The sequence below is a fragment of the Mandrillus leucophaeus genome, unplaced genomic scaffold (assembly GCF_000951045.1).
Source record: "Mandrillus leucophaeus isolate KB7577 unplaced genomic scaffold, Mleu.le_1.0 Scaffold404, whole genome shotgun sequence".
In the NCBI taxonomy this organism is placed as follows: Eukaryota; Metazoa; Chordata; class Mammalia; order Primates; family Cercopithecidae; genus Mandrillus; species Mandrillus leucophaeus.
Genome location: NW_012104299.1, coordinates 154,354 through 171,934, shown reverse-complemented (window position 1 = coordinate 171,934; position 17,581 = coordinate 154,354). Strand labels below are relative to the sequence as shown.

The 17,581-nt window shown below is 48.6% G+C and overlaps 1 protein-coding gene across 1 annotated transcript in view; it reads left to right on the top strand.

Moving 5' to 3' along the window:
• The window catches only part of PRKCA (protein kinase C, alpha), a 329,541-nt gene that overhangs the window by 296,876 nt on the left and 15,084 nt on the right, over positions 1 to 17,581 (top strand). The window contains exons 13-15 of the mRNA XM_011992150.1: positions 171 to 251; positions 12,286 to 12,393; positions 14,052 to 14,192. Coding sequence (XP_011847540.1) covers positions 171 to 251; positions 12,286 to 12,393; positions 14,052 to 14,192 — 330 coding nt within the window. The remainder of the gene's footprint in view (positions 1 to 170; positions 252 to 12,285; positions 12,394 to 14,051; positions 14,193 to 17,581) is intronic.

The window sequence follows — 17,581 nt, the reverse complement described above, 5'->3', positions numbered from 1 at the left end:
GGTGTGTCTGGTTTGGAGGATCCTCTTCCCTTGTTGTAACATCAAAGACAGATCTTGGCACCTCATCTGCATGAACTGAGTGTATAAATGCCTACCTGCTTGACTTACCTGTTCTGACAGAGGCTACTGGACTTACCACTGACGTAATTGATGTGTTTGTTTTCACACAGATTATCGCTTATCAGCCATATGGAAAATCTGTGGACTGGTGGGCCTATGGCGTCCTGTTGTATGAAATGCTTGCCGGGCAGGTAATGTTTTGCTACATTTTCATGTTTGTTTATTGCTGTGTTATGTGAATACTTCAGCTCTGGTTGGGCCTCAAGAGCAGGACCTGACGTTTTAGTGTGGCTGGTGTTGTTGGTGTGATGTCCCTGACCCAGACGAAAGAGGAAGAAACTCCCCCTTCAAAGTGGATCACGTTCAGTATGCACAGAAATTATCACGGGTCATAGAAACTCCATATTGAAAGCTTCAACCTGGAGTGTAGACAGTGTCGGTTTCACATTATGAAATGTGCATGTTGGCCAGGCATTGTGGCTCATGGCTGTAATCCCAGCACTTTTGGAAGCCGAGGCAGGTGGATCGCCTGAGGTCAGGAGTTTGAGACCACCCTGGCCAACATGGCGAAACTGCCATCTCTACTAAAAACACAAAAATTAGCCAAACGTGGTGGTGCACGTCTGCAAACTCAGCTACTTGGGCCGTTGAGGCATGAGAGTTGCTTGAGCCTCAGAGGCGGAGGCTGCAGTGAGCCGAGATCGTGCCACTGCATTGCACGGTGTCAAAAAAGAAAACTGCACGTTGATGACAGCAGTGGCCTCTTAAGTTTTCAGTATCTTAAAACTGGGGTTGGGTTATGGTTCCCTTCAAGTTTGTCTGCAAAGATTGCCCCAGCTGCTGCCCATGTGTGTAACTAGTAGCAGTGTTTAAGGAAGAAGACAGTTACCTTGAAGAAGCATTTTAATAGATTCTCCCCATCTCCTCCTATCTCACCTTTGGCAATTCATTGTAATTTTCACAGAAGTCCAGTGAGGCTGAACTTCCAGTTAAGGAAGGTAAATTAGCTTTCCCTTATGATGTGACATGTACCAGATAACCATGTGCCTTATTGCCTTACATGGCACTTTCTAATATAATGGCTTAATATCTGTGTCATCAGGGTGAGTCGTACTAGCTGCCACCTCTAGGCCTTGCCCCTAAGACATCCTATGTGACTGTCCTCATGCTCTCAGCTGAAATTAGGAGGAATTAATGGAGAAATCTGAGACCCTAATAGATGGTGGGGCTGACAGATGCGAGAAACTTGAGTCCTTGAATGACTCTGTGGATCAGTGCCCCACACCCACATAGGACACATCCTTGGCAAAGTCCTATGTGGGGGTGGGGCACTGACCCACAGGGTCATTCAAAGACTCAAGTTTCTCGCATCTGTCAGCCCCACCATCTTTTAGGGTCTCAGATCTCTCCACTAATTCCTCCTCCTTTCAGCTGAGAGCATGATCAGTCACATAGGATGTCTTAGGGGCCGGCCTAGAAATGGCACGTATCACTTCTGCCTAGGTTCCACTGGCCACTTGGCCCCACTGGGACACAAAGAGGCAGTAAGTATAGCATATCTGAGAGCTCAGCAGGGGAAGCAGGCTTGGTAATCACCCGCAGATCTCTGCCTTATACTACATATGATTCGGCCGTGGGCAGCTTCTTATAATTCCCAGCACTCAATGTGCTAGTGCCAAGATCTGTGACTCTGCATAGCCAGAAGCCTTAGAGACAATGGAAAGAGATGGCCATGCCGTGCAGCAGAGCCACCCCCAAAGACATCTTTGTTTCTGGGGGAAAAAGTCTTCCCTTCCCACATGTTACGTCCATTGGCTCATTTTTTCATTCACTCACCACGTATTTATTCATTGAACGCTTATGATGTGCACAGCCATAAAGGTGAACAAAACAGACGAGAATCCTTACCTTCATGAAGCTTACAGCTTACAGGAGGAGAGACAGCAGACAGGTTAGATAACGAAAATGTGTAACACAGCAGAGATAAGCTAGGAATAAAAGTAATAAAGCAGGAAAGAAGATCGTGTTGGGGGAGGTTGAAATTTTAGCTAGAATGACCAGGGAGGATAAGGTTAAGACCTAAAGGAAGTATGGGGATGTCTGTGTGCATATCTGTTGAAAAAACATTCCAGGCAGGGGGAGCTGCCAGCGTGAAGGCCCTAAGGCTGGGGATTGTGCAGCCGTGTTTAAGAAATGGAAGCTAGAGCAGAGTTGAGCTAGAGAGGGAAGAAAGTAGGAGGCCTGAGGCCAGAGAGGAAGAGGCTCTGGGTCCTATTGGTAGCAGTGGTGCATCCCTATGAGGCTGCAGCAACCTCAGTTACTTGCCCCCTCAGGAGAAAGAATTTGACTGCAGGGCATCAGGTAGAGTGAGAGCCTAAGACAAGTTTTTTTGTTTTGTTTTGTTTTGTTTTGAGACGGAGTTTTGCTCTGTCGCCCAGGCTGGAGTGCAGTGGCGCGATCTCAGCTCACTGCAACCTCCGCCTCCCGGGTTCAAGTAATTTTCTGCCTCAGCCTGCGTAGTGGCTGGGATTACAGACACCCACCACCACACCCGACTAAATTTTTGTATTTTTAGTCAGGCTGGTCCTGAACTCCTGACCTCGTGACCCACCCGCCTCAGCCTCCCAAGTGCTGAGATTACAGGCGTTGAGCCACCACACCCGGCCGAAGACAAGTTTTAGAGAAGAATGAAAGCGTATGAAAAAGCATTCGAGCAGGAACAAAAGAGAATAAAGTGCATTTGGAAGAGGTCCAGGCCGGCGACTCGAGAGATCCAGTGCACTCTTGGACTTCTGAGCTGGGGGTTTACACCTTGGCATTCTTCCAGGGGCTTACATCTCTTCTCCCCTGATTCTTCCCTTGGGATGGGCTGTCCGTGCGCAGTGGTCTGCTAATGCCTGGGAGGGGCGGCATGTGCAGTGTGTTTACCGGAGTTACACGTGTGCTCAGCTGGGGCATTCTTCCCTTACCAGTCAGACGTCCCTAGGAGGTGGTGTACCGCTGAAACTCCACCATGTTGCCTCTTCATGCACATGCGTGAGCCCACTCGCCCAACTCCTGAGATCTTACCGGGAGGCTGCTGCTCGCCAGTTTCGGGTGTTTGTCTTTATTGGGAGACTGCCTTTCCTTGGTGCTGGCTGCGACCAGTTATTACTTTAGAGAGACAGTTAACCACCTGACCATCACCTGATGGTCGCCTGAGTTTCCTGGTGGGCAGGGGGAGCCCTCTCCTGCCCCGTTCATGGCCGAACAGCCACCTATTGTAAGGCTGCGAACATGAAGGTCATCTCCAGACCAGGGGCTTTGTCTCTAGGATGGGAGGCTGTGGATGATCTCTCCTTTTAGTGTCTTTCATTATATTTCCTAAATACTGAAATAGTCTTGTAGACATTGAAAGACATAAAGCTTTAGCTTGCATTTGATCATTATTTCTCAATGCTGTTAAGACTTGACTGACATCAAAAGAGTGGTTTATTATTTATTTAGTGCCCCCCCCCCCCCCAAAGCGTTCCTCTTAGGCCATATACGTCTGTGTGTAAACACAGAAAGGCAGTTCATACACAGTCACCGTCAGTGAGTCAACAGCTGGGGAAACAGGAGTTGTCTGCTCCTCAAGTTAATTTCCCCTTCCTTAAAATTTTGACAGTAAAATTCGGCTCTGAATTACAGGCCCCCTAGGAGCCCTGCTGTTGATGAAGGCACAAAAAGCCAAGTCCCCTTCTTGATCCCACTTGAATGTTCAGCTCTTGAGTCCAGAAAACAAACCCTGCTTTCATTAACAGTCATATTTGCATACACTAACAAGCAAAAGAGGCTGGGCGGAAACGAAGCCAGGATCTGTTTCCGAGGGCGCTTTACAAGAGGTCACGTGAGTAGACTCTTGGCCAGCAGGAGACAAGAGTTTCAGAACCGGGCCTGCAGGAAAGTCCTCCTCCCTCCCGCTGCCTGGCTTCTCTCCTCTCCAAGCCTTTCTGGGACTTCATTCCCTAGGGGAGAGCTCAGGGAATGCTTTTTTCTGGCAGGGAAGTCCCATTTGTGGTGCGTTTTGAAGCCCTATGACACGGGCCTCAGACCTCGTTTGCAAATTGGCCTTGAGGTGGTTTCCAGGCGTTATTTAAAGGTTTCCCTATTAAGCTTACGCCCCCTGGAGAGCACTAGGCTCCTGCTCTCAAGAGCTCTGCAAACTTTCTGGCCTGTTTCCAATATTTCCCATGCTGCTTCTCAGAGCCACTTAGCCTGCCTTATATGCATACCTTCCGGTCTCCATAATCTCTGTTGAAAACGGTGATATTCTTTAAAGATGACATCTTAGACCAGGCGAGGTGGCTCATGTTTATAATCCCTTTGGGGCACTTGGGAGGCCAAGGGGGGTGGATCACTTGAATCCAGGAGTTGGAGATCAGCCTGGGCAACATGACAAAATCCCTTCTACAAAATATACGAAAATTAGCTGGGTGTGGTGGCAAGCGCCTGTAGTCCCAGCTACTCAGGAGGCTGAGGTGGAAGGATTGATTGAGCCCTGGGGTCAAGGCTGGCAGTGAGCCTTGATCACATCACTGCACTCCAGCCTGGGTGAGAGAGCGAGACCCTGTCTCCAAAAAAAAAAAAAAAAGACTCCTTAAAGGCATCCCACACTCTGGTACAATGGCAGGCACAGATAACAACAGCCTTTGTTCCTCTAAATCTCCACCTCACCTGCCGCAAACACAGTGGTTTCATTCAAAGCCCCTTCATCTTTCTCTCTGACTCAATGCAAATTTAAAACGTATTCCTAGGCTGCGACTCCGCTCAGAAAGGATAATGAAGGCTCTACCCAGTATCCACAGCCCCTCCAAGCTTCAGCAATCCCGGAGACCCAGCAAAGGGTATAGACGTTGTTACTGAAAAGTAAGATTAATCATAAAGTTGTTGACAGGGTTTTGGTCTAAGTTTGTCCTCTTTAATCGCAGAGGACTGAAGATGAGCAGGAAAAAAATAGTGTATTGCCATTTTCTTCTCATTTGCTTTATTTATTGTCAGCAGCCAAGGGGGCAGTTAAGAATAAACAGCCTGAGTCTTTATTCAGTTCCTGGACTGCTTGACAAATACGAACACTTTTGGGGCATAAATAGTGTTTACGCAGCACTCTAATGAGCATTTTGCGCCTGGAAGTGTTCTTGGTGATCGTCATAAAGGGACCAGCCCTCTCCTTATGTCCTTTTCTCCCTGGGTTATTTATGCTTTGACTTCACTCCTACTGAATCAGTAATCGCCACTTCATCTCAGAGCTTCGGCCTGAATTGTCCAGGGGAGCATGCCCGGCCCCCAGCCCAGGTTTCTGTGATTTGCAAATAAGCGTGGCCTCCATGACCACTTCCTAGCTAAGATGCACCAGTGCAGTGAGGTGGCTCACACCTGTGATTAGAAATAGTTTTTTGCAAAATCTGAACCATCATCCCTCATGTGTCAGTTTAAAACTCACGATCACATATTGTTAAAGTGGGAAGGAGCTGGGTGAGAGGGGATAGAACCCATTCAGAAAATGTTTACACCAACCCAAGACTTTTCAGCAGGTAGCTTAGCTTGGAACATTGAGTCCAGATTTGTAGAAATTAAAAACCATGGGAATGGGGGAAAGAGGCAAGAGAAGGCATCCAAAATGGTCATGTACTGAAGCACCTCAGTGACACATTACACCCATGGTCCCCAGGCTAAGTGGCTGGCAGTACTGGAAAGGAAAAGGAATAGAATTAATAACTTTTCACCATTCCCTTGCCTTCAACACCAGGGCCTGAGAGGGAGTGATTACCTGTCACATGCTCCAGGGAGACTTAAACCTAGAGAGACTTAACAAAGGCCGTAAATGTGTTCACATTTTTTTAGGCTACAGGATGCCACACCTGGGAAGTTATTATGGGGATGTGATTCAGAGAAGAAAACAGGGAGATGCACAGGTGTCTCTAGTAGCGTTAGTGATGAGGGTACATGCTGGAAGCAATTGTAAATGTGCTGTGGACCAGTGGATCTGTCCTGATGATGCATCACCTCGGTGGCATTCAGCTCATGGGAACACTGGTGGCAACAAAGAAAATGTATTTGCAACAGTCAGTGAAAAAAAAACTCCAAATTTTGCATCATAATTTGAAAATAATGTAAGATGCTGGACACAGTAGTTCATGCCTGTAATCCGAGCACTTTGGGAGTCCAAGGTGGGTGGATCACAAGGTCAGGAGTTTGTAGACCAGCCTGGCCAAGATGGTGAAACCCTGTCTCGACTAAAAATACAAACATTAGTTGGGCGTGCTAGTGCACGCCTGTAATCCCAACTACTCAGGAGGCTGAGGCGGGAGAATCTCTTGAACTTGGGAGGCATAAGGTTGCAGTGAGCCAAGATTGCACCACTGCACTCTAGCCTGGGTGACAGAGCAAGACTCTATCTCAAAAAAAAAAAAAAAGAAAGAAAAAAGAAAATAATATAAGGAAGCATAAGAACCTATATAAAAATGAGAGCAATTTTTGTGACCAGGTAAAGGGAATGGGGATGCTTTTTTCGTAGACTTCCCTTCCCCACCATATTACATAATTTTCATTTAAAATAGGGCTTCAAGCTAGGCGTGGTGGTGCACACCTGTAATCCCAGCACTTTGGGAGGCCAAGGCATGCAGATCACTTGAGGTCAGGAGTTCAAGACCAGCCTAGCCAAGATGGTGAAACCCCGTCTCTACTAAAAATACAAAAAATTCGCTGGGTGTGGTGACGTGCACCTGTAATCCCAGCCACTCGGGAGGCTGAGGCAGGAGAATCACTTGAACCTGGGAGGCGGAGGTTTCAGTGAGCTGAGATCGCACCAGTGCACTCCAGCCTGGGCAACAGAGTGAGACTCCATCTAAAAAAAAAACAAAAATATAAAACGGGCTCCAGGGAGCTTTTCTGAATGTGCTGGTCATTTTACCAGGTACTCATAGTCTTCCTCCCTCCTGTCACGGTAGGATTGTACTTCCTCTCTCGTGTATTTGTGGGGTGTCAGGGAGCAGCATATGACCAGCACTGGCCAATGAGATCAGAGGGGAGGTACTCCAGGGTGGGGCTGGAAGTGCAGGTACAAGACACTGACGAGCTGCTGCACCAATCTTTGCTGCAGCAAGACTGTGATGGTGGCTGCTCCATCCCAGTGGGTCCCCGAGTGCAACCAGCAGAGGCCTCTCTGACCCCCAGTGTATAAGTAGCATAAGCAGGAAGTGAAACGTGTTGTCTTATGCTTTGGAGATGGTCTCAGTTGTTTGTTTCCACAGCAGGACCCAGCTTATCCTTACTGATCCCCGAAGGCACAGTTAAGATACCAATAGTCTACATCTTGAAGTAAGCCAGTCACAGGGACATGTATCACCTCACTTATATGAGATGCCTAGAGTAGTCAAATCATAGCGACAGAAAGCCGAATGGTGGCTGCCAGGGGCTGAGGGGACGGGAGAATGGGGAGTCTGTTTTGTGAGTGGAGTTTCAGTTGGGAAGATGAAAAAGTTCTGGAGATGGCCAGTGGTGATGCTTATGGAACAACATGAACGTACTTAATACCTCAGTGCAGTGCACTTAAAAGTGGTTAAGATGGTAAATTTTGTGTTATATAATACGTGTTACACACATACACACACACACACACATATATGGGGTTTTGTTTTTTTGGTTGGTTGTTTTTGTGAGACAGTCTCACTCTGTCGCCCAGGCTGGAGTGCAGTGGTGCAATCTCGGCTCACTGCAACCTCCGCCTCCTGGGTTCAAGCGATTCTCCTGCCTCAGTCTCCCAAGTAACAGGGACTACAGGCGCCCTCTACCGTGCCCAGCTAATTTTTGTATTTTTAGTAGAGACGGGGTTTCACCATGTTGGCCAGGCTGATCTCAAACTCTTGACCTTGTGATCTGCCCGCCTCGACCTCCCAAAGTGCTGGGATTATAGGCGTGAGCCACCACACCCAGCCTGTGTTATATATATTTTATCACAATTAAAAAAAATAGCCTCTATCTTTGCAACAGAGGAAACAGATTAGGAAAAGGGATGCCTTTGATTTCATGGTATTCCAAAACTGGGAGAAGGCACTTAACTACTCCTCTCCCCTACACCCAAGAACAGCCCTCTTTTACCTTCTTCAGGTTCATGCCATCTTCAGCCAGCAGGAATTTGGGGAAGCACAGAAGCTGCATCGGCCAGCAGCTGGGAAGGAGGGAGCCAGCCTGATTCCCATCAATTCATTAGAGCTGGGAAACCATGCCAGGTCTCTAGCCCAGAGGCTGGTCGCTCTCTATGGGATGACTTGAAACATCTCAGGCCCCCGGGGCTGCCCCACCTCTTCATTTTCAGAACTCATCACTGCACATTGTGTAGGCTGTGAATCAGCCTTCTAAAATTTACCGCAACACCCTTGCCCTCATCAGAGTTCTCTTTACATGCTGGGTGGGCCTGTAGCCGAGTACCCGCCCCCCCACCTGACTTCACCCGTACCAGGAGCAGTGCTGGATGTCACCCTTCACAGCAGGGCAGGCAGAATTGCTCATAATGGCTAAGAGCCCCAGGCTCCAAATTCAGGATGTCTGGGTTAGCACCTGGGTCCTGAGACTGATTTGCGGATTGAGTGAGCAGTGCCACCCAAGCTCTCTGCACAGCGCCTGACGTGCAGAGAGGGGCTGAGAAGTGAACGCCACTGTGGTCACTGTCGCTGCTCCTCCCCTCGTGCCCACAATGCTCCTGCCTTATTGGGCAACATAGACTCACAGCGGTGAAAAACGTGAGGGACAGAGATATGTCCCCTCCTTGGGCTGTGGTGACGGAGAATCCCTAATCCTTCGGGCCACATCAAGGCTGGAATGCACAGGCTCTGTCACAGGAGCGTTTGATCTTATGGCTTTGTTATAGCTTAAGCATCTTATTCCACCACACAAGCCTAAGAGGCCTCTGAGGATCCTTCCAGCCCTGGACTAAGAATTCACATTGAGTTAAACAGCTTTGTTCACTGCAGGACTTCTCAGGGCCTTTACAATTTAAATGTTAAAGCAAATTGCCAGAGAGGAGTATAGGATGCAAACTTGGACCTAGGAAGATGCTGTAGGATTAATGTTCTGAGGAATATTCTTTGGGGAGTGTCCGTATCCAGCCTTCTGTGGGACCCAAAGAAGACTTGACAGTAAAAGTCCTCCTTTGGTCTATAGAATCGAATCCCTGATACAGCCATTAGCCTTCAGACATGAACATATGTGGGGACAGCTCACCTGGCAAAGCTGGTTCCCTTGCCAGGAGACAACTGAGTAGATGTGGTAGGCCAGTGCCCTGCACAGAATGTTCCCCAAACAATTTCTGGCCTTCCACATTTGGAGGTGGGGTGGCTGCAGCTGCATTGATCTAATCGTCTTCAAATGAGAAGAAGCTTCTCACTGCCCTACTCAAGCCAGATTCCTGGGGAAGCTCCACCTGTGTTTCTTAGAGAACGTTTCTCTTAGGCCTTTGGTTTGCATTGTCTGTGACTTGGCCCCTGCAGCATTCCTGCAGCTAAGATTCAAGCACCTCCAGAGAGGCTGGTTGAATTTTGCTGGCACCTTTGTCGCTGCCCAACAAGGTGCACCCCATGTAGCCCGCTTCGGGGGCATGCAGCATACATGGTCGCACAGGGCTTTGCATTTGGTTTGGTGCTATGCTGTTGCCATCTGGAAATTCTTCGTAGTTTTGAAATGAGGGACTCCCGTTTTCATTTTGCACAAAGACTTGGAAAGTATGTGTCTGGCCCTGACCAGAGGCCCTCTTGGGCCACATGGTGAGGTGCCAATCAGTGACCTGGAAGCAGAGCCTCTGCCCCCTTCCTCGCCAGGTCACGTTTGCATTGCAGAGAGTGTCACACAGCCAGTTCAGGAACCTTGCACCCCTGCAGGGTGCAGGCCACGCCCTGAGCAGAAACCACGCCATGTTTTTGTTTTGGAAACAGTCTTGCTCTGTCTCTCAGGCTAGAGTACAGCAGTGCAGTCTAAGCTCACCGCAACTTCTGCCTCCTGGGTTCAAGTGATTCTCATGCCTCAGCCTCCTGAGGAGCTGGGACTACAGGCGTGTGCCACCACAGTCGGCTAATGTTTTGTGTTTTTAGTAGAGATGAAGTCTCGCCATGTTGGCCAGGCTGGTCTTGAACTCCTGACCTCAGGTAATCCACACACCTTGGCCTCCCAAAGTGCTGGGATTAGAGGCGTGAGCCACCACGCCCAGCCACTACATTTGTTTTAGTTACAAAAACCTCCTTCGCCAAAACTCAGCCAGGTTTATGGATCACTGATGAGGGAAAATGTCATGGGTGACCTATAATAGGTGTATAGAAGAAGTGGGCTGCGTGCTGTTGGGCAGGGAGGATACGGTGGGGCGGACACAGGGCCAACCTGCACTGTAGCTCCATCACAGCTCTCCCCCACCACTGCCTGCCTGCCCTGCCCTCTACAGATGGAAGCTACCTGTCCCCCTGCTGGCACAGGTAGCTGTCCCTGCTGACACAGGTGGCTGTCAGCAGCCTGCACCCCCTGGTGGGTGCCCCTCCAAGCTGCCCTGGGGGCCTCCCAGTCTCCATGTTATTCCTACTGGTGGAAGTCGCTGTGGCCAGCTGCCCCTGCCCTGCTCTGAGTCCCTCACAGGCAGGCTCATTTTACCTCTCTTCACTCACCTGTAGCTTCAGCCAAATTAAACCTTCTTTACACCAGGCACTTAAAACAGAAAAAGTGGCCTATTTACTTGTATTTCCAGACCAAAAAAATGTTGAGTGGTACCAGACACCCAGGCCTCTCTCTGTCCTCCCACTGGGGCTCTTTATAGACTTGGCATCTTTTCCTCAGGGCACGTGGCTCCCGTTCAGGACTGGGCAGGAGACTGAGGTCAGGTCTCGGGTGCTGGATGAACAGGATGAGGTGATTTGTGGGTAGTGGTTGAGGGGAGGGATCTGCTTGACTCAACGGCTGCCTCTGACTTGGGAGAAAATGTTTGATAAGAAGGGCATCCTTCTGACTACTGCACAGTTACCTGTGATCCAGGACTCAGTTCAAAATTAAGCCAAACACCATCACTGTGTGACCTGCCCATGTCAGCCAGTGACTGACTCCTCTTTCCCACGAGAAGGGAACACCTCCAGATTAAACAAAAGGATTCTGTACAAGCGCTGGGCCCTGCTCTGCCTTTCTTATGCTAAGCTCAAGGTTACAAAGCCAAAGGGAAGCATTACGGAATTTCCCATGAACGCTTTCCTCCTGTGCCATCCCGCCAGAGTGACAGGGAAGTAATGGATCCCTCAGGACTACAGACATGCTGGAGGAAAAAGTTCAAAGGGCATCGTGAGCTCAGCCTTTCTTCCTAGAAGATTCTCAAGGCCCTTCCCAAGAAAGTTGCTCTGCCTTAAATAATAGCACCACTAAGTTGCCTTCATTGGGCACTTATTGAGTACAACACAAAATACAAGGCACTTTACTCCCAAAAACCCCATCTTACCAGTTGGAGAACTGTGTTTTAAAGAACGAAGTCATTTGCCTATGGACACCCAGCTAGGAAGTTAGTAGAGCTCGAATTCTGGTCCAGATCCACCTGACTCTAAAGCCATGAGCTCCCACGGGGCCAGCGTGCCTTCCTCTCTCAGCCTGGTAACTGTGAACCCAGTCAAAGTGGACGAGGGAGGAGTCGTCCAATGGAAGCTGAGGTCCCATCACTGCCACTGTGCAGGTGGAAGGCCCCCCCAGCAAAGCAGCTCCTTGTTGGGTCAGAGGCGTGGTGTGAATTACTGGGGACGTCCTCTTAGGCCATGTTCTCAAGTCCCCTTCACCCCAAATGAAAGTGTTGGCATTTTCTACCGGCCACCCCTACCTTCTGACTACAAAGCCGTCTGTAACCTAACTTGATCATAATTAGATTTTTAGCACATGCTTACAAGATTAATGGATTAATCATAGTTTATTTGCAAATCATTAAAAACATTACTCAAAAACACTTTCCCTGAAGATTGTTTGGGTTGCCCAGGGCAAGATAATTAACGAGACAGAGGGGAAAAAATGAAAAACACACAACTGTCAACCTCATTAAAGATAATCAAATAAACCCTCAAGTTCACTGAGCTAACTGTGCAGCCTGCGGGGGGCTGAGAAACCTGGTCTGTTCCTTGGTGCTGAATTGGCTCTTCAGGTACCATGTGAAAGAATTACTCTGCCTAAATACCTTCCCATCTTTCTTTTTTTCCACAACAGCCTCCATTTGATGGTGAAGATGAGGACGAGCTATTTCAGTCTATCATGGAGCACAACGTTTCCTATCCAAAATCCTTGTCCAAGGAGGCTGTTTCCATCTGCAAAGGAGTAAGTCGATTTGGATACCTTTTGTGATCATAGACCAAGAGCTTTGGTAGGAGAAATACTTTCCCCACACTTCTAAGAGAGATGGCAGAAATACCACAAACCCACACCACTGCATTTTGGCCGTCGACGGTTGGGGCTTGGTGTCACACAGGGCACAGTGGGGAAAGTGAAGGCCGGGAGAATGGACTGGAATCCCAATACTTCCTGGGACTCTGGCCCAGTCACCTAATGACTGTACTGCACTTTTCATTCTAATCCATTTCATAAAATTGTGGTGGGGACTACCAGATGTTGTCAGAGGCCCATGGAAAGTGTGTGCTCTCGTCGCCTGCCTCACCTGGTGCGACTTAGTTAGTTCTTTGTTTGCTGCACTTTTCTTGAGCTATAGCACACATACAGCAATGGCACAAATCATCAATATGCTGATAAATGAATCTTCACAAAATGAATCCACCCGTATAATTGCACCCAGCTCAGGAAACTGTGTTTCCACCACCCTGGAAGCCCCCTCCTGTCCCATCTACAGTCACTATCCTGCCCCAAGATAACCTACCCCCGAGGTTTGGACAGCATGGATTAGTCTTGGCCTGTTGTGAACTCTGCGCAAACTGAACCTTGTAGTGTTGCTCCTGGCCTGGCTGCTTTCACTCAATATCGTGATTGAGGATTTTGTCTGCATTGTTGTGTGGGGTTGTAGTTCCTCCTGTCATATTGCTGTGCAGTGTTCCGCCGTGTGAACACACCATCGTTTCCTTATCCGTTCTACTTCTGGTGGATATTTGGATAGTTCTTGCTTTGGTTTGAGGCTGTTACAAGCAGAACTGCTGTGAACCTTCTGGGGCGTGTGTTTTGGTGAAGATACGCACACACTTTGGTTGAGGAAATGCTCTAGGAATAGAGTTGCTGATCATGACTTGTCTGTCTAGTTTTGAATGGTCAAGAGTTAGATCACAAAGCTATTTTCAGGCTTAGTAAGATGGAGTACAATATACCCTTAACAGTATCTGGTGAGTGTGATCATTTGTGAGGCATTTGTCACGTGTCATCCAAGAGCAAGGCACTTGGGAGAGATACTGAGGTCGGGAGGAACTGGCGTCTGCCTTCAAAGAGCTCATAGCTGTTGTTTGTCTCTGTGTCCTGCAATAGGCAAGTCGGAATTAACTAGTCACCTTGCTTGTTATAGCATTTATTTTTCTAATTTATGAGTCTTTGATTGATAACATTTTAGCCCAGACAATACATAGACATATGATGCTTATTATGGCATCCTCTGTGATGCTAGACTGTGATGCTTTCAGCACACACAGTTTTTAGTGATTGCATGTTTTTTTTTTTATTACCAGATACATGTATAGCATGGTGTCTCCAAAATAGATAACGTGTGAGATGTCTGTTTAAATTCTTCTTATTCCATTTGGCCATGGGTTCATCTGTTCCCTTATCTTGAAAACCACCATAGGCAGGGCTGCACTTGCCAATGTCATTTTTGTGAGTTGGCTTCACTCCGTACAAGCCACCGAGTGTCTTGGTCAGCTCTCTGAGATGCTATCCAGGCGCCCACAAAGTCAGGGCTGTAGGCAGAGCTAGGCAAATGGAAAGCGCTGTCTCTGGGAAACATTTGACATCCATTGTTCTCTTTTTCTCCTTTTCCTTTCTAGCTGATGACCAAACACCCAGCCAAGCGGCTGGGCTGCGGGCCTGAGGGGGAGAGGGACGTGAGAGAACATGGTTTCTTCCGGAGGATCGACTGGGAAAAACTGGAGAACAGGGAGATCCAGCCACCGTTCAAGCCCAAAGTGGTGAGTCCAGAAAAGCAGCCTGTGTTCTGAGCCCCATATCCCCAGATTCTGGGAGTATCCCACTCACCTCTTTTCTTGGAGAGAGGAGGCCGGTGGCCCCTGGCTTGTACAGGGTGAGGAAACCGGCCAGGTTGCAGCCTTTCCTCAGTCCTGTGGCCTCAGCAGCCAGGATTCCTGCTGCCTTCAGAGAGTGAGGACCGATAAGGCAGGGAGGGGAACCCTGTGCACACTTCGCCCTCCAGCTGGGCAGCTGCAGAGCACCCCCGCACAATTAGGGAGTGAGGGCAGCTCTGCTTTGGGTCTGGACTTTGTGGACTCGCACCCAGCAGCGCTATATTCATAGCCTTCAGTCCTCAGCTGGACTCAGGCTTCGTGTCTGTCTCCAGCTTTCCTGGATTTGCCTGGCACCGATGGGAGCCCTGAAGCACAACCCCATCCTAGCCAGCTCGTAGGCAGGGCCTGGGCCCCGCCCCCTCTTCCACCACTGTCACCGCTGCAGGGAGTGAGTGTCAGGCACCAATTCTGATGTTGTCAGCTTTTTTCACACTCTCCCTGTTCGATTCCCATTTTTTTTTCATTTATTTAAACACTATGTGCCAGGTCCTGTTCTTCGTGCCTTACAAATATTAATTCACTTAATCATCCCAACAGCCCTGTGAGATGGGTACTGTGGTCCCCAGTTTGCAGTGGAGGGCACAGAGAAGCTGAGTAACTTGCCAGAAAGCACACAGCGGATAGGTGGTGGAACCTGGAGGAGTCTGTGTCCTCACCCACTGCACCATCGCTCCGTCTCAGCGACTGCCCTGGCGCTGATGCTGCGGCCCTAGTTGTTGATTGCGACCAGCCAGTGCCTTTCATGCTTATATCTCTCGAAGTAAACTGAGAGCCTTTAAGATGTCAGCCTCCTCACACACCACCTGCCACTTTGCCGAGCCTCCAGGGAAGTTCTGTTTCTAAGGGCTGGGCGGACTGTGCCTTCCAGCTCTGCCACTATCCTGGCCAGCATCAGGTGGCTCACATTGTGCCTCTGCACGGAGACTGCAGAGAGCTGCTTTATGCCACAGTCAGTTTCAGAAGCATTGCCATGTTGGTTTCGTTCAAATCTATCTCCTCTGACAGGTGCCCCATGAGCAGGCCAGGGGACCCGCCTCGGGTGGCAGAGTTGCCAACTGGGTGGCACACAGCCTTATTCTTAGAGCAGCAACTTCCTCACCATGTGTGCCTCTGTGTCCTCTACCCCAAGAATAAAACTGCTGTTGGTGAGCCCACTGGATTTTATTTTTCTAAGGTATTTTTAGCACACACTGAAGAAAAACTAAAATTAATGAGGTCAGTTGACTTCCTCCTGAATCATCGTTTCAAATAAGGCCCTTCTGTATCTGCTGCCCCCACCTTTTCTTTAGCCAGCCCTGCACACTGATTTCAGGGGGCTCTCACGGGCTCCCGCCCCTCAACTTACAAAACCTGGTCTGAAGGTTTTGGGGGGGCGTGGGGAGAGTGATTAATGATGCTGCAGGTGGCCTCAGTAGAAAATTCTGTTAGGGATTTTTTTTTCCTCTTTTACCTTTAATATTTATTTGTCGTCTTAAATTAAAACATGAAGGTTATGCAATAGCATCTTGAACACAGCTTAGTTTCTTTATAGGAACAACGTAGAGATGCATACTGACCCTGCCTTGAGGGTTGAGCAAAATCCAATTATTTGTCAGTCACTTTCCAGAAAAAGATGAGTTGCAGCAAAACCAACCATAAAACATGTCTTTTTCTGTTTATTCCCACCTTATAGCAAAAGAGAGTGTTTATCTGCATAGTCTCCCACGTTTTGTGGATACTCGGCCCTAAGCTCAGACGTAGGGAAGACGAGGGCAACTTGGCTCCAGCAGGCAAGAATGTGAATTGTTCCCTGTGGTCGTGGAAATCACTGGGAGCAAAGCTGTACCCACGGCAGGCAGCTGAGTTAGAAGCAGTGTTTATTTATATTTTATTCCTGGAGCGCTACTGTTTGCTGGGTTTTTTGTTTTTGTTTTTTAACTGATTGCTGGTTAAAATTAAGAAGGAAGGATAAATTGCCCCTGGCTATGAAGAAATAGCCCCTGAACTCAAATGGAGGCAGAAATTGTGGACCCAGGCCCCAAAACTGGAGATTTCATGTGAAAGGCCCTACCTGGTGAGAGCTCTGGCCTGAAAGAAGGAAGAGATTTCTCAGGCAGAAGCCCGTGATCTGCTGGAAAACCTGTGCACAAAAGAGGAAGAAGGTAGAAAGAATACAGACGGAGAGGAAATGGGCCCACAGAGGGAACGACGACAGTGAAGATAGAAGCAGGTGGCTGCAGGGGGACCCACAGACACTGTCCAAAAGCAGAGCGTGTCAAGGGCAGAGAGATAAATGGGGCAAGCTCTGATTCCTGGAAGGGCAGCGATGTGTCTCTGGAGAGCTGTTTCCTCTAGTCCTTGTACTGTGCCAGCCAAGTGAGGCTCATCGCAGCATGTCATGCAAGGGCTGGCACCACCGTCTTCAGCGGTCTCTGAGGACTGCACTCTGTTCAGTGATGACACGCTGGAGCAGAGACACCATGCCAAGAGCCATTCCAGTGGCTGGAGAGGACATTTAGAACAGCAACAAGCAACCAAAGTCGAAGCTGCACAATACACCATGGTTCATACAAAGCAGCAGGAGAGAACTAGCGGCGTAGAAAAGTTATTCTGGGATGTGGTTTTCCAGCTTCCTTGGTGAAAAATGTACTATGGTTCCCTGACCCAGAGCTAACTGAAAAGTGAAACATGTTTACAGAACTGAGCATTCTCTGACGGGTCGTTTTGTTATTTCAAAGGGAGACGTAGCAATGCAAGCCTAAATAGTGCTGCCGGAGAAAGGATCAGGCAAACGTCACGCAGCCAGCAGCTCTCACCGCGAGCCCATTTCTGAGTGGCTGTCGCCTCTCAGCAGTTCTTATGACCCTGGCTGACCAGCCTTTTCTGTCTCGGTGAAGACTGCCTGATGGTTTTTTAGCAAACGCTGGTGAATCAACTTCCTGAGACTTGCAGGCTTAAGGACAGGTAGCTGTTTTCACGTGCGGTCCCGCTTCTGGCTCCCATGGAATTAAACCTTTGCTTATTACCAAATGCCAGTAGTGGGACTTGAAGTTCTCACAGTTATTTGCAAACTGCTTCTACAGATAAGATTGAGCTTGTAGGATCAGGAGTCTTTCATCTTTGTTTTACTAATTTTTAAATGTTTTGAACCTCCAATGAAAGAGTCTTCCAGAATCACTTGACTTCTCAAAGGAGGGTAGAAGTATTCCATTGCTGGACAGCCTACAGAGCTTATCAGGGAATCATGGTTCCTCTAGTGTGCTGTCTTAATCCTCTTCCTGACTGCCAGAGTGACT